The sequence below is a fragment of the Otolemur garnettii genome, unplaced genomic scaffold (assembly GCF_000181295.1).
Source record: "Otolemur garnettii isolate 467f Iridium unplaced genomic scaffold, OtoGar3 scaffold00081, whole genome shotgun sequence".
NCBI classification, from domain to species: domain Eukaryota; kingdom Metazoa; phylum Chordata; class Mammalia; order Primates; family Galagidae; genus Otolemur; species Otolemur garnettii.
The window spans coordinates 5,913,108-5,927,994 of record NW_003852476.1 but is presented as its reverse complement, the minus strand read 5'-3'; the positions used below and the strand labels follow the sequence as shown (position 1 = coordinate 5,927,994).

The 14,887-nt window shown below is 35.3% G+C and overlaps 1 protein-coding gene across 1 annotated transcript in view; it reads right to left on the bottom strand.

Annotated features, from left to right (window-relative positions):
- The window catches only part of SLC38A6 (solute carrier family 38 member 6), a 70,886-nt gene that overhangs the window by 24,730 nt on the left and 31,269 nt on the right, over positions 1–14,887 (bottom strand). Inside the window, exon 6 of the mRNA XM_003794428.3 lies at positions 4,332–4,410. Coding sequence (XP_003794476.1) covers positions 4,332–4,410 — 79 coding nt within the window. The remainder of the gene's footprint in view (positions 1–4,331; positions 4,411–14,887) is intronic.

The following is a 14,887-nucleotide window of genomic DNA, read 5'->3' as shown; positions in this document are numbered from 1 at the left end:
AGTGTTCTTCCTTTTCCAGTTGCTTGAGATGTCCCATTAAGTTGTTAACTTCTTCTCTTTCTGTTTTCTTGAGGAAGGCTTGCAGTGCTATAAATTTCCCTCTTAGGACTGCCTTTGCAGTATCCCAGAGGTTCTGATAACTCGTATCTTCATTATCATTTTGTTCCAAAAATTTGGTAATTTCCTTCTTGATCTCGTCTCTGACCCACTCATCATTCAGCATAAGGTTATTTAGTTTCTATGTTTTTGTATGAGTCTGCAGAGTCCTGTTGTTACTGAGTTCAACTTTTATTCCATGATGGTCTGAGAAGATGCAAGGAATAATCTCTATGCTTTTAAATTTGCTGAGGTTAGACTTGTGACCTAAGATGTGGTCGATTTTGGAGTATGTTCCGTGGGCTGATGAGAAAAATGTGTATTCAGATTTGTTAGGACGAAATATTCTGTAGATGCCTGTTAAATCCAAATGCTGAATGGTTAAGTTTAAGTCTAAAATTTCTTTGCTAAGCTTCTTGTTGGAGATCTATCCAACACTGCCAAAGGAGTATTAAAATCTCTGACTATGATGGAGCTGGGAGAAATCAAGTTGCTCATGCCTATTAGAGTACCTCTTATAAATTCAGGTGCATTCTGGTTGGTGTATAAATATTAATAATTGAGATCTCATTGTATTGAGTATGACCCTTAACAATTATAAAGTGACCATCCTTATCCTTGCTTACTTTTGATGGTTTAAAGCCTATTGTATCTGTGAATAAAATTGCAACACCTGCATTTTTCTGCTTTCCATTTGCTTGGAATATAGATGACCATCCCTTCACCCTGAGTCTATATATCCAGTCAGCCAGCCTGAGTCTCTTTAGAGGGCAATTTAAGACATTCACATTGATTGAGAGTGTTGATAAGCCTGGTATAATTTTGGGTATCGAAATTTTCGAAAGTCCCCTGGACATCTTTAATCCTTTCGCCACTGTGGAAGTTGGAGTTTGATCAAAATTTTCTGTGTGAGTTTACTTATATGGTGGAGGACTGCACTGGTCATTATGGAGGAGAGGTCTGAGAATATCCTTGAGGGCTGGTTTAGTTACAGCAAATTTCTTCAACATGTGAATGTCATTAAAGTATTTAATTTCTCCAGCAGAAATGAAACTCAGTTTAGCTGGTTACAGGATCTTAGGCTGAAAGTTATTTTGTTTTAGGAGATTAAAAGTCAGTGACCATCCTCTTCTAGCCTGAAAGGTTTCAGCAGAGAGATCTGCAGTCATTATAATATTCTTCCCCTTGTAGGTTATAGTTTTCTTACATCTAGTTGCTTTCAGAATTTTCTCTTTCATATTAACTTTAGTGAAGTTAATTATGATGTGCCTGGGAGATGTCTTGTTTGGGTTGAGTTGTGCTGGGGTTCTGAAACTGTCTGCTATCTGAATTTCAGAATCTCTTGGCGCACAGCTGCTAGTGCTCCATGCTGCTGTGGGCTCCCTTGTGGGCTGCCCCAAGGACTGATCAAGCCGCGTGTTCCCAGCACCCCCGGCCCGGGGCCCAAGAGCTGTGAGAGGATGGTCAGTTGAGAGGGAACCACACTGGAGTGGCAGTACCCCGAGGTAAAGAGCAGCAGCCGCAGCAGCTAGAACAATAAGGCTCACACCCCTGAGGCTTTTCCGCACAGACATGCCCTATCTCTCTGGGCAACCAGAGGAAGCTGGCCTCTTCTCCGGTGATAGCCACTGGTGGAACAGTTTTGGAACGGTCTTCAAATGGTGCAAATTCAGCATGGGGTGGAATCAGCAGACAAACTCTGATAACCAGAACAACCAGAGTAGATCAACTCTCCCAAGGAAGGATGGGGCAGATGCAATTGAAGATCCCATTCACAAACAGATGGCTGAGAATTCAGAAACTGAGTTCAGAATCTGGATAGCAAATAAGATTAACAGAATGGAGGGAAGGAGGGAATTAGAATTTCAAATTATTCAAAAGCTGTCTCAAGAATTCAATGATTTCAAAGATAAAATGACCAAAGATTATGACACACTGAGGCAAGAGGTTGTAGCCCTCAAAGATCTGAAAAATACAGTAGAATCCCTTGGTAACAGAATGGAGCAGGCAGAAGAAAGGATCTCTGACACTGAAGACAAAAGCTTTTGAACGAGCCCAAGCACTCAAAGATGAAGAGAAATGGAGAACAAAAATGGATCACTCTCTCAGAGAGCTCTGGGATAATTCGAAGAAAACTAATATTCAGCTTATAGGAATCTCTGAAGGCAACAAAGTTGCTTCACAAAACACAGAGGCTCTTCTTCACATTACATTTAGAATAACATGAGGTTGTTAAAAAGATGCACAATTTTAAAATGTCGTAACTAAGAATATACAAACTGGCCACAGTTAACAATTTAAAATTACTGATACATAAAAATAATATTATAATCAATTTCTCCTAATATGAGATGGAAGTTTATTCTAATTTTTGTTTTAAAGAAACAGAAAAAACGCTGAACAATGTAAACGGTAAATGATTTTAAATGAAGCTGTGTTAAATTATCCCTTTTACAGAAAGAAGATCTCAGTTTCAAGACCAGTTCTGCCACATATTACTTTAATTATTTCTAAAAATTTTCATGTATTTATATCCCTCTTTTTTCCACAAAGACATGTGACAGTAAAAAATGTAAATAAATGTCACCAAATTCAGGACCAAGAAAAAGGAAAACATATGAGACCATTATTAGAATTAATACAGTTTATGCAAAACATTGAAATTTTACTCTGAGCTTCCTGGCAGTTGGATCAAAAAGAGAAACACCACCTTTACTCAAGTCATTTGTCATTTCTTAATTTTCCACATTTACAATGTGCTATCAGCTTACAGGAGCATTTGGATGTGTAGTATCTTATTTGGTCATCCCAAAAGCTTTGTTAACAAGGCAATACATGTAAATCTATTATACCAGGTTAAAAAACTCATAAGGTACAAATTTAAGTCATACGGTCAGAAGAAGTTAAATTAGATTCCTGAGGTGACTGAATGTGAAATGGCTAGAACACATCTCCTTACTCTTAGTCTAGCATCCTTTATTTTACTTCATACTGCCTTGAGCTCTTAACTCTAAATAATAAAATGTATTTTTTCACATAGAATTTGAGTAACAGAAGCTGTGTTTTTCACAGCAAATACAAAAGTGAATTTCATATAGTTATTTCTTACAGCAAGTACTTATCAACTGAGAGCATAAAATCAAAATGTAACCAGATAAAGTTATATATAGATAAAACAAGGTGGCTGTGAGTATTAGATTGGAATGAATGTGGAAAACCTGTAAACCATGAAGTACTCTAAAAAGAAACATTATCTTCTGGTGATAAAAAATCATTAAGAATGTCTACCTATCATTTTTCAATCACATTTTCCCGATGGTTTCTATTCTAAAGTTAACCATACTTTCCTTACAAATATGTATTTGTACTTGTCCAGGGAGAATTCTTCAATGGAAGCCAAGGTGTCAAATCAAAAAACTGAATTTCTAAAACGTTCCCAGCATTCCAGAACAAGTTCCATTATTGAAGCAAAACAACCAAATATTCCAAGTCTGATAGGTTTTGTGCTGTGGTTTGAAAACTGTGAAATAATTCAATGACAATTAAAATGATTCATTCTACATTTTCAAGTCCATTCTCTAAAATTTTCTTGTTCTACATAGTGAAAGAAAAGAGCACAATTTTTCCCTCCATAAAAGGTGAAGTGAAGTCTTTAAACCCATTATTTTTTATAAAAGAAAAAGGAGATACAGTGTGGTTTAGAATTATTTATAATATTGTTAAAATATAGAAACTAAAGAATTAAGCCCTTGCAAATACTTTTTTTTTTTAACCATACTGTATAATAAGAATCTCACATGGTTGGCTGTAATTGCCACATTCTTTATCACTATGATTAGCTGGGAAGTGACAGCAATACTATCCACCCTGTTCCTCTAAGACCTTTACTATCACTGCCATTTGCCTTACCCCATCTCCTGCCCAGCGCAATCTTTTATATCCCCAGAAATGTCTCCTTTCTTTTCTCCATTAGCTATCTCAGATCAGTCTTAGCCTATCTCATGCCTCCAAGGAATGTAGGAATTATACCTGCTGCTCCCCACGGTTCACAGTGCTCTGTGTACAGGGTCATCAGAAAACGTCTGCAGTTTTCTGCTCTCTTACTTCTCCACCCCTGCCGAAGTTGTAAGTGTCTTGAGGGCAAGGACTACATTCGTTTTACTTGCCACTAAAGCTTAATAAATATTTATTGAATTGATAGATGAATGGATACAACGTGAAATATTTTTTCTTACCCAGTGTAGTCCCCAGTTAGAAATTCTGAGATAGCAGCAGGAAGCTCTCTTTTAATAATTAAAAGATAAGATGACATAGCTGCAAAAAGAAGATGATTTCTATTAGAATTCTGTAACTTTTAAACATTTAAAGAATAAACTATCCAGGAATACAGATGTTTATTTAGAGATATGAAGAAATATAGAAGATTAACTAATAATCTATTATCCCCCCAAAATATATATGTGTACCAGGAATGCAGATAAGTAACTTTGTAAAGAAGACTGATAAATTCACTAAGTATCCTTTGCTTACGTTTTAAGCAAACTATTTAGGCAAGAAAAAGGGTCTTTATTATAGGTCATTTATAAATGAAATTCTATTTGAAGTCTTAGAAAAAATCCCTATGCATTATCACCCCTGTCCAAGGCTAACGGTTAGTTTAGTAACAATGGACACAGAAATAGAAGTTTAACAAGCCTGGCTAATGACTCTGATTACCTGTTTTCTTACTAAAGAGATGTGTCCCCATATCTCCACACCTCAGAGGTCTCATTCCCTCTCTCTTCCACTCTCTGCTACCCACGTTAAGAACATATATAATTATATACATGTATGTATAGACATATATGTATATAAAACAGAATGCACAATGAATTACGTCTAAAATTGTTCTCTTTAAAAAAGATTAGAAAAGATTCTATGGAAACTATTAAGCACATTGAAGGAACAAAACTTCCAACTTTTATTCTATTTCATTAACAGAGCTCATTTGTATTAGATAATCAGACCTGAAGCTAGCATTATTTTTCACATTTTATCTGAGAGGATCTAAGAAATAACTAGCTTTTATAGCAATTTAATTATGTTTTAATTCTTTTTTTCATTTGATAGAGATAGATAGATTCCTGCTCTGTGTACCAGGCTGGAGTGCAGTGGTGCAACCACAGTTCAAGCAGCTTTCCCATCTCAGCCTCCAGAGTAGCTGGGACTACAGGTGTATGCCACCATGCCTGGTGAGTTTTCCATTTTTAAAAAGTTTTTTGCAGAGAAGGGGGTCTCACTACGTTGCCTGGGCTAGTTTTGAACACCTGGTGCCAACTGATTCTCCTGCCTTGAGGAATTTTATTGTATAATTACATAGGTTCTCAAGGCCAAGGGAGGAGAATCAGTTGGGGCCAGGTTTTCATAAAGGTGTGAATGCACCGGGTGTGATGGCTCACACCTATAATCCTCACACTCTGGGAGGCCAAGGCAGGTGGATTGTCTGGCTCATAAAGTCAAGACCAGACTGAGCAAGAGTGAGACCCTGCCTATAAAAATAGCCAGGGATTGTGGTGGACGCCTGTAGTCCCATCTACTCAGGAATCACTTAAGCCCAAGAGTTTGAAGTTGCTATGAGTTATGAGGTCATAGCACTCTACCAAGGATGACAAAGTGAGACTCTGTCTCAAAAAAAAAAAAAGTTGTGAACACCTTGCACTAATTCTGATGTAGTTATACAAAAACAATTCAGGCCAGGCTAGGTGACTCACAACTATAATTGAAGCAGTTTGGGAAGCAGAGGCAGAAAGATCACTTGGCACCAGGAGTTCAAGACCAGACCAGGCAACACAGTGAAACCACTTCTCTATAAATGAATTTAAAAATTCAATTAGCTGAGAATGGTAGCACATGTGTATAGTCCTAGCTACTTGGGAGGCTGAAGCAAGAAGATTGAGTAAGCCCAGGAGTTTGAGATTATAGTGAGCTATGATCATGCCACTGAGCTCCAGCTTGGGTAACAGAGCAAGACCCTATATCTAAATAAACAAATAAATAAATAAAACAAATTCTATAAATCTTCCATCAAATACAGGAAAAGTTTTAATACAGTTACAGAATACAGAACTCATTTATATGTAAATACTTGAGTTTACACCTAAATGCTTAAATACAGAGAAACCCAGATGGTTTGGAATCTGAACTTTAGTTTAACAGAGTAAGACTCTCTTTTCCCTCAGAGGCAAAGTATATGTGGGTCACTATGAAAGTTCTGAGATACACAAAAATCAAGAAACAGAAAATCTGCGTAGATGGAAATAAAAGAGCCCTCCCAGCAACACCAATAAACTGAGCATGAAACTTGCATGAGTGAACTAGAAAGGACACTGTCCACTTTGCTTCCTGGAAGTGAAATACTGGACTTTAACATAATCTGTTTCAAAACTTCCTAGTAACCTACATAATTAAAAGAAAAGAGCCAACAAGAAAAGATCCATGAAGAATAAAGAGTGTTCACATTAATTTTATTATTTATTTATATTTCAGGAAATATTTCACTTTCTCCTTGGACCTACAAAAACTAAGAATTCAAACGAACACCAAGTTTAAATGTCAAAAATCTGGGGAAATTTAGATTGAAAGGCTAAAATAATTAAGAAGAATGTGTATTTCTCCATCAAAATATTTGAAAGTACCTGAACTTTTCCACAATTACAATGCTGTGTGACCACTTAACTTCAGAGAAAAAAAGCATACATACCAGTTTGTGTGTAAATTTGTATGAAGATAGACAATACAACTTGTACACGCACAGAAACGCAATATTTTAGGAAAATAACATGTACTATGGCAAAGTAAAATTTAGAAGTGAAATAATCATTGTCTGTAATGAAAACATACATATATGTATATTTTAGTTTATGACTACTTTTTCACCAGCATAAGTATAACTGTTGAGTAAAACCCTCAAGACATTTCTGCAAACTCTTTTCTAACAGTCATGGATAGCACAATTGACTGTATGTGAAAATGTGTTCTATGTCGTTTACATTCTCATAGGAAAAATGCTATCAATTAGGCACAGAAAAGAAGTATGGTTTAAACTAACCTCTTCCACTCATGGATTTGGAGTCTTTATAAGATTTTATTTATTCCAAAGAACTATATACATATGGCACAATGATGAAAATCATAAACTGAATTTTCTGAAACTGGCCTAAAACTACTTAAACATATCTTGAGGAAAAAAAAAGACAAAAGTACCTCAAAACCCCTACATAACGTAATTTACTATCTGTCCATTAGTCTTTCTTGCCTGAATTAATCCAATACTACATGCATTTCTGAAGCTTCAGCCATCTATTTCTTTTGGTAATTTTCAATTATTTCTTTTGGATCTTTAGATGTATAAAGCTATAATGAATATGAGATCATATTTCTTTTTAATATACAATCTGTCATTCTTTCCAGAATTTCTATTAGCCCCTGGCTAATCATTTGATCACTTTTATCCTCTGCGGTAACCTTAACTCTTTGGTTTTCAAATGGGAGTCCTATTTCATTAGATTCCAGTCAGAAGAATCATGTATATTTTAAGAAATATGAACTCACCAAACATGTGTTTCTCTCTCTCTCAAAAAAAAAGACCTCAGCATACAAGACACAAACATAATAAAACATGTAAAAATACTGCTTCTTTCTTAGATAATGTCAGTGTATATTTTAAGAGCTACAAAACCATAGCACTTACGATGGGGGAAAGGTCCACAGACCAAGCAAGTTAAAAAAAAAGAAAGACAACCCTTTTATTCACTGAGGAAATTCTTTTTTTCTTAAGTACAAATAAAATTTCTTGCAAAGATTAGCATCTTAACACATTAATAGTACACATGATACAGAGCAGAAACAAGAAAAGATTACCAAGTAGGAGATATATCTTAATTAAATTTACATAAAAACAACAATTAGCTCAATAAAACAATCTAGAAAAGTTGTGACGATATAATATCAATAGGAAAGCTCACATATCCATTGTTTTTAACTAAAAGGTTAAGTAGATCAAATATCTGGCTGCCACACCTTTTATCTCATGTCTTCTATTAACGGTAATAAGAAACTGTTTAAAGACTTATCTTAGAGACCTGTCATAAGCAAGAATTTATAAATGGTTTTTGTTAACATTGATATGTAGTATAGACTTCTAATACAAGACACACCATGTTGTACTCAAAATTAATAGCTATAACAGGGTCATCCACAGAGCCATGCATATGGTTAAATGGTTCCAGTCTACAGACCACCAAAGCCAACATTAGTCCTAGAAGATATACCTGGATGACAGGTATTCAGCCATAATGAATAATTAAAGTTTCAGCACATTAACTAAATAGTTATTCTTTTCTCTTTCATTTTAAAGACAGCTAACATAACTCATTTATTAGAAATTGCCCTGGGAAAGAAATTAAAAAATTTGTCAATATAATCAAAGCACAGAAGTTGAAAGCATTCTTCAAAAACTGTGTGGAAAAAAGCAACTATTATATTAAATTAAGAAATTACTAAAATAAAGTAAAATTTGACTATGCAATAGCAAATAGCAAGCTATTGATACTGAAAAAATCTAATCATAGGGAGAGAGAGTCTGTGGCAGGGAGGTTGGGAGCAGAGGTGTTAGAGAAAGTGGGAGAAGCTCTGTGAGAAGATTCAAGAGACCTGCTAACATCATTATCTTTTGGGTGCCTACTATGAACGGGGCAGCATTCGAAGTGATATACAAGTTATTTCCTCATTTAATTTGCAAACCTATGAAGGAGATATTATTTATTTTACAGAAGAAATGGAGGCATAAAAAAGTAGCTTGTCCAAGCTGCTAACGGTGGAAATAGTCAATCTGGCTTGAGAAAGTTGGTCTGTGAACTAGTACAATATGGGTAAGTGTCGGAACAAAGAAGTAATCAACCAAAGCAAAGAGAAACAAGGAAAGTCTACGAAAAGCACCACTCTTCAGAATTATCCTTTTTGTTTTTATTAGTATTTAAACTGCATATGAATGCTGGTTTAATAGTTGGATTCAAAGGAAATAAAGAATCCTTATAACACAGAACGTTGGTCAGAAGCTTTAGCGACAGTTAAAATCTTTGGTTCTCCGGGAGATGTATTTTCAAGGTACTCCATTTCAGCTTTGTAGCTCATTTGGTAAAGTGATTAGTCCAAGATTCATGGAGTTTTATGATAGGACTCTATTGCACTTACAGCTATGATTAGTTTCCTATTCTCACATATGGGAAATAGTAACACTCCACTGAAATCTAAAAAATAAAAACAGACACCAATCCCTCTGCCCCTAAATTGTCTATTCCTATGGACTGTTTGTCACAGTACTCTGAAAATGCTTCTCGACCAATCTGTCATTCACCCTCAAAAGCATACACCCGCACACGTGCGCGCGCGCACACCCACCCACCCACACACACACACACACACACACACACGATAAAGCCTTAATTGGAGTTTGGGCCTAACAAATCATGAGTTTACAAAGATAATTATCCTTTTTGTTAACAATTTAATATACATGTGTGAAGGTATAATTACTTACAAATATCTTAAAACAGAATTAGGGTTTCAGCACTTCTTGAAGGATTAGTCAGTCAGCCCTATACAAACAGTTGTACTATGGGAGGAAGTAATACATTTGCCTTTCCACCTAAGAGGGATTCAATTTTATTTCAAATGTGTTTTTAGTCTCAGTAACTATTCTATTCAATACGTCTTATCAATTTGTTGGTTCCACTGAATGTTTTTCTTAGTAATCAATCCCCACTCAATAGTACATAGTACAGTCCCTTTTTGTAAAAAGACCTTTTTCAAAACTCTGAAACAATGTCATTTCCCTAACTCGTACATACATGGAAACTGAAATACAGGGTGGACATAAAGTTCGCATGCAATTTTTTAAATAGTTTACAAACTAATACTATTTAAGCTGCACGTGAACTTTATGTCCATCCTGTATATGGGGTAGAATGTTCTATAACCCTAAAAAAATATGTCTTTGTTTTATCATTTACTAAGACCTTAAATTTCAGTAAAAGGTGGCTAGAATACCTACTATTCTGAAAATTTTATAATCAAATTTCAATAGAAATCATTACTAAGAAAAACATTATTTTCGAAACTTAAAAAAAAGACACATTACCAATAAATTCTGTCAAATAAAGTACTTGTGAAGAAGACTCTTTTTCCAAATTTCCTGTGCCTCTCGGAAGTGCTTTCTAGAGTCTGAGATACTGCAGTCTCAAAAAAAGCTGCAGTTTCACTACAGATACACCTATCAGCAGATGGCGCTGTAACAGCGCGCCCAATACAGTTTCCCACGAGAATACAACCTTGTACATCTGAAAGACTGAGCACTTCACTGCCCAACAAACAAACAAACAGGAAGAGAATAAATTCAAATAGTTTCTAACTTCATCTAATTGTAAATTTTGAATTTGTCAAATATGAGAATTTGAGATTTTTATAGTTCTCAACTGAAAATGATCTTGTTTATACCTTTCTGTTTATGAGATTTAGAAACTGTGCCACCTGAATGCATGAAAGGTTATGGAGTTTCTCTTAAAACTTAGATTCCCACACTAAAGTATTAATAAAGCCTGCTAGATAAGGTTTGTGGATAATTTCAGAGGGTTTCAGTAAGACTCCTACTGTATAGGGTTCTCCTTTCACAATATGTGACAGTTTTTCAATCTTTCCCTCTTCTTTGAAGAACTGAGGAAAGAATATAACCATCCATAGTGGTCCTTCATATTGATTCATAAGAGCCAAATAAAAATTTACATTATCTTAGAAACCACACATCTTTCCACATTTTGAGTTGAACAAGATATGAAACCAGAGTATCAACTGACTTTGCTTTTATCATGTACCTGTAAGAGTTAACAGGACTTTCTCTGGGTTGATTAAGAAGGTGAGAGGAGGTTTAATGTTTGATTTCTAGCGATTTTCTAGCTTACTGAATCATCTGTCTCAGGAGTTGAAATGAACATGAAAATATCTTAGATTTTAGGGGAAAAAAATCACATAATGCCAACCAAAGGGACTGTGAAAACCCCCTCTACTTACACTGTACCACCACAGTTCACAATCTTTACTACTTAGTTCACCAAACTCAAACTCTCTAAGCCAGGATTCTCTTGACTGTAAGAGCATTAAATATTAAAACTTCCAGATGTCTCTTTTCTGACCTTATGTCCCAACAGCAATGATTCCAACAAAATGCTACTCTAGCTCCTGAGGAAATGGACAGCAGAGGGCTACCATTGGTTCTGACCTATTTTAAGCCCCCAATTCATTACTGTTGGGAGAAGATCAGGAATTGCTTTTAAATAGTAATTTACCATATGGCTCTCTATTTTCTAAAGGCAAATATTTCTAGAACCTTAGAATAAGAGTACCAGTACTAAATTTAGTGAGATGTAATTTTTTCCATTATAAAATTTAGAGATTTAAAGACTAGATTTTTCCAATTAATTGGTTAGACCACATTTGTGCTCTGTGACTAATACCTGGTGCTTGATTGATCTTGGGGGGGAAAAAGGGGTTTTCTGTGAAGTTCTGACAGTAGGTTCTTTCTTACAAAAATTATGTGCTCATTTACGTATCCTGGGATCTTCTCTTCCTCACTCAACAGTTAACTCCATTTTTCCTCTTAAAGGCACATGAAGCCAGGGCGCTGGCTTTTCCCTCTCTCCTTTCCTCTCTTCCTATAATAAATATTACCTACCCAGGCTATAGTGCAGTGGTGCAATCATAGATTACTGCAGCCTCAAAATCCTGGGCTCAAGTGATCCTCCCACTTCACTCTCCAGAGTAGCTGAGACTATGGGTAATGTATCTCCACATTCAGCCAATTTTTAAATTTTTATTTTGAATATGGGTTCTCAACATTTTGCCCAGGCTGGTCTTGAACTCCTTGACCTCCCATGGAATAAATATTGATTAAGAAAACACATGAAAAATGCTCATCACCCCTAATCATTAGAGAAATGCAAATCAAAAGCATCTAACCCTAGTGACAATAGCCCATTTCACAAAGTCCCAAAGCTGCCAATGCCGGCCTAGTTGTAAAGAGAAGGGAAAACTTTTACATTGTTGGTGGGATTGCTGCTGATGCTGGTGTGGGTATGGAGTGAAGGGTCCAATTATACATTGCTGGTGGGATTATAAACTAATACAGCTTCTTTGGAAAGAAGTATGGAGAATACTCAAAGAACTTGAAACAGATATTCCATTTGATCCTACAATCCCATTACTAGGTATCTACCCAGCATAAAAAATATTGTTTTATCATAAAAATGTTTACAGTAGATTGTTTATCACAGCTCAATTTACAATCACCAAGATGTAGAATCAACCCAGGAATGGATTATTAAACTATGGTTTATTAGTACTACTACTAAGCCATAACAAAGATGGAGGCTTTACATCTTTTGTATTAACCTGGATGGAGTTCAGAGAGAAATATTCTCCTTAGTTAAAGAGAAGAGAGAATATTCTCCTTAGTAAAGCATCACAAGAATGGAAAAGCAAGCACTCAATGTGCTCCATACTAAGATGAAGCCAGTAGATGAGTTAATACATACCCACACAAGAAAAACTGAATTAAACTCATGTTGGGGGGATGGGGGAAAGAGGCAGGGAGACTGGTGTGCTCTCACCTAACAGGCACAATGTAAGGGTCCATGCCGCGCCTCCTGGGTGAGGGGCACAACTACAACAGGGACTTTACCTAACAGATGCAAACAATGTAAACCAATTGTTTGTAACCTCATCTTAATCTGAAATAAAAAAATATTGATTAAGGGCAATTCATAATCATTTTACTTTTATAGGTTTCTCACATTTTTCATTGATTCCTCAGGGGAACTGTATCCCAAGAAAATTGAGAAATTTAAAAATTTTAAAGAATAAAGGAGTTAGGAAGCATTCCTAAAACATCTAAGACATGATTACCTAACCTGAAAATAAACGATTTAAAAATTTTTCAGTATTCTTTTTAAATGTCTTACATAAATAAGATCTAACTCTGCCCAATACTTAGAAATTTATACTTTTATGTAATTTTAAATTAGGCATCATTCTATGGGCTTTCGAGTTTCTTTTTACCATTTACATGGTATATAAAATTGTCTCTTTGAGACAAAAATCTTAAACTTTTAAGCAGAACTTTTATAATTGTTTAATTCATTCAAAAAACATAATTTACTGAGTTCTTCTCAGAAACTTGGTAAAGTTAAGAAAACAAATGAAAACACATAGTTCCAGCCCCCAAAGAATTTAAAAAATCCTGAACATTTAATCTCTTCACAGCTTTTCAAACATTTACTATTTCACAGCAGAAAGAATAAAGGCCTACAGAGTGAGGTTTAAGTTTAAGCTTAATTATAGGGTAGTGGTGATCAAGTTACTATCCTCTCTGCAGACTGATTTCTTCTCTATAAAATAAGGATAATGTTATCTACCTGGAAAAATATTATCTACTAGGTATAAGATGTCTAGTAGAATACTTGACTTTAATGAACTCTATTACATTATTTTTCAGTTCTAAACAACTTCTGCAAAAACTTGCCATTTACACTACTAATAAATAAAGCTATTTGAGTTACATCATATGCAGATAAGTACTTAAGATGTGAAAAATCCAATTTGATGCTATACTTCATATAATCTTATAAACATCCAATATATTTACAACGGATAAGAAAAGAGTTAAATTACATTTAGAAGAAGTAACATTAAGTCAGTCATATGCACAGTATATTAAAGATCTTCCCAAATAAATATGTTGTTTCTTCTCAAGCTTGCATGGTCAAATTGTTCAGGAGTTCTACAGACTCAATATATATCAAGAAACACTTTTTAGGGCTAGAGTTCCTAGATATTAACCTCAGAGACTCCCCCAAAGACTAGTCTCAAGGACTGAGATTTCCCTTTTCTTAGTGACAAAGAATAGCATCTATGGAGGCTTTTAGGGCTATAGTAACTAATCTGTCCAAGATAACCAAAGAAAGGGCCAAGTCATCTTTTGAGCCAAGTATACTCTTTCATTGAATTTTGCTGTGTTAAATTATGGTAATGCCCTGAAATAATTAACATACCTCCCAAAGTGCCAAATTAGAATTAAATTTTGGGGGTAAGAAGGCTCCCTAAATTCCCTGCTTTTCACCCCCATCCTCACAATTACCAAAGAAGAAACTGAAGTCAAAAGAGTAAGTGAGTGATTTCCCCCAGACACAGGGCTACCCAATGGCAGAGGCTGAAATAGACAGAATTTAAGGGACCTGACATCTAACTCAGTGTTCTGCTCACAAGAGCTAATTCTAATTCTAATTCTATTCTAATTCTATTATAATAAAGAAATTATGCCTCTCAGGCTAAGAAAAAAGAGAAAAAAGCTCTGAAAATACTTACTTGGTTGTTATTCAGAGAGCTCTCAATAAATAAACTTTTAACCAATGTGAAGAAAATTATGAGAACACCATTCTGACAAGCATTACAAGCTTTCCTAAGTTTAAGGGATATTAAAAATTACTGTGACTGCCAGGCACAGTGGATCGTATCTGTAATCCTAGAACTTGGGAATGCCAAGGCAAGAGAATCTCTGGGACTAGCCTGAGGAAGCTCAAGACTCCGTCTCTATAAAAAAATTAGAAAATCAGCAAGGCATGCTGGCACGTGCCTGTTGTCACAGCACTTTAGCCCAGGCAACAGAGTGAGATCCTCTCACAAAAAAAAAAAAAAAAAAAAAAAA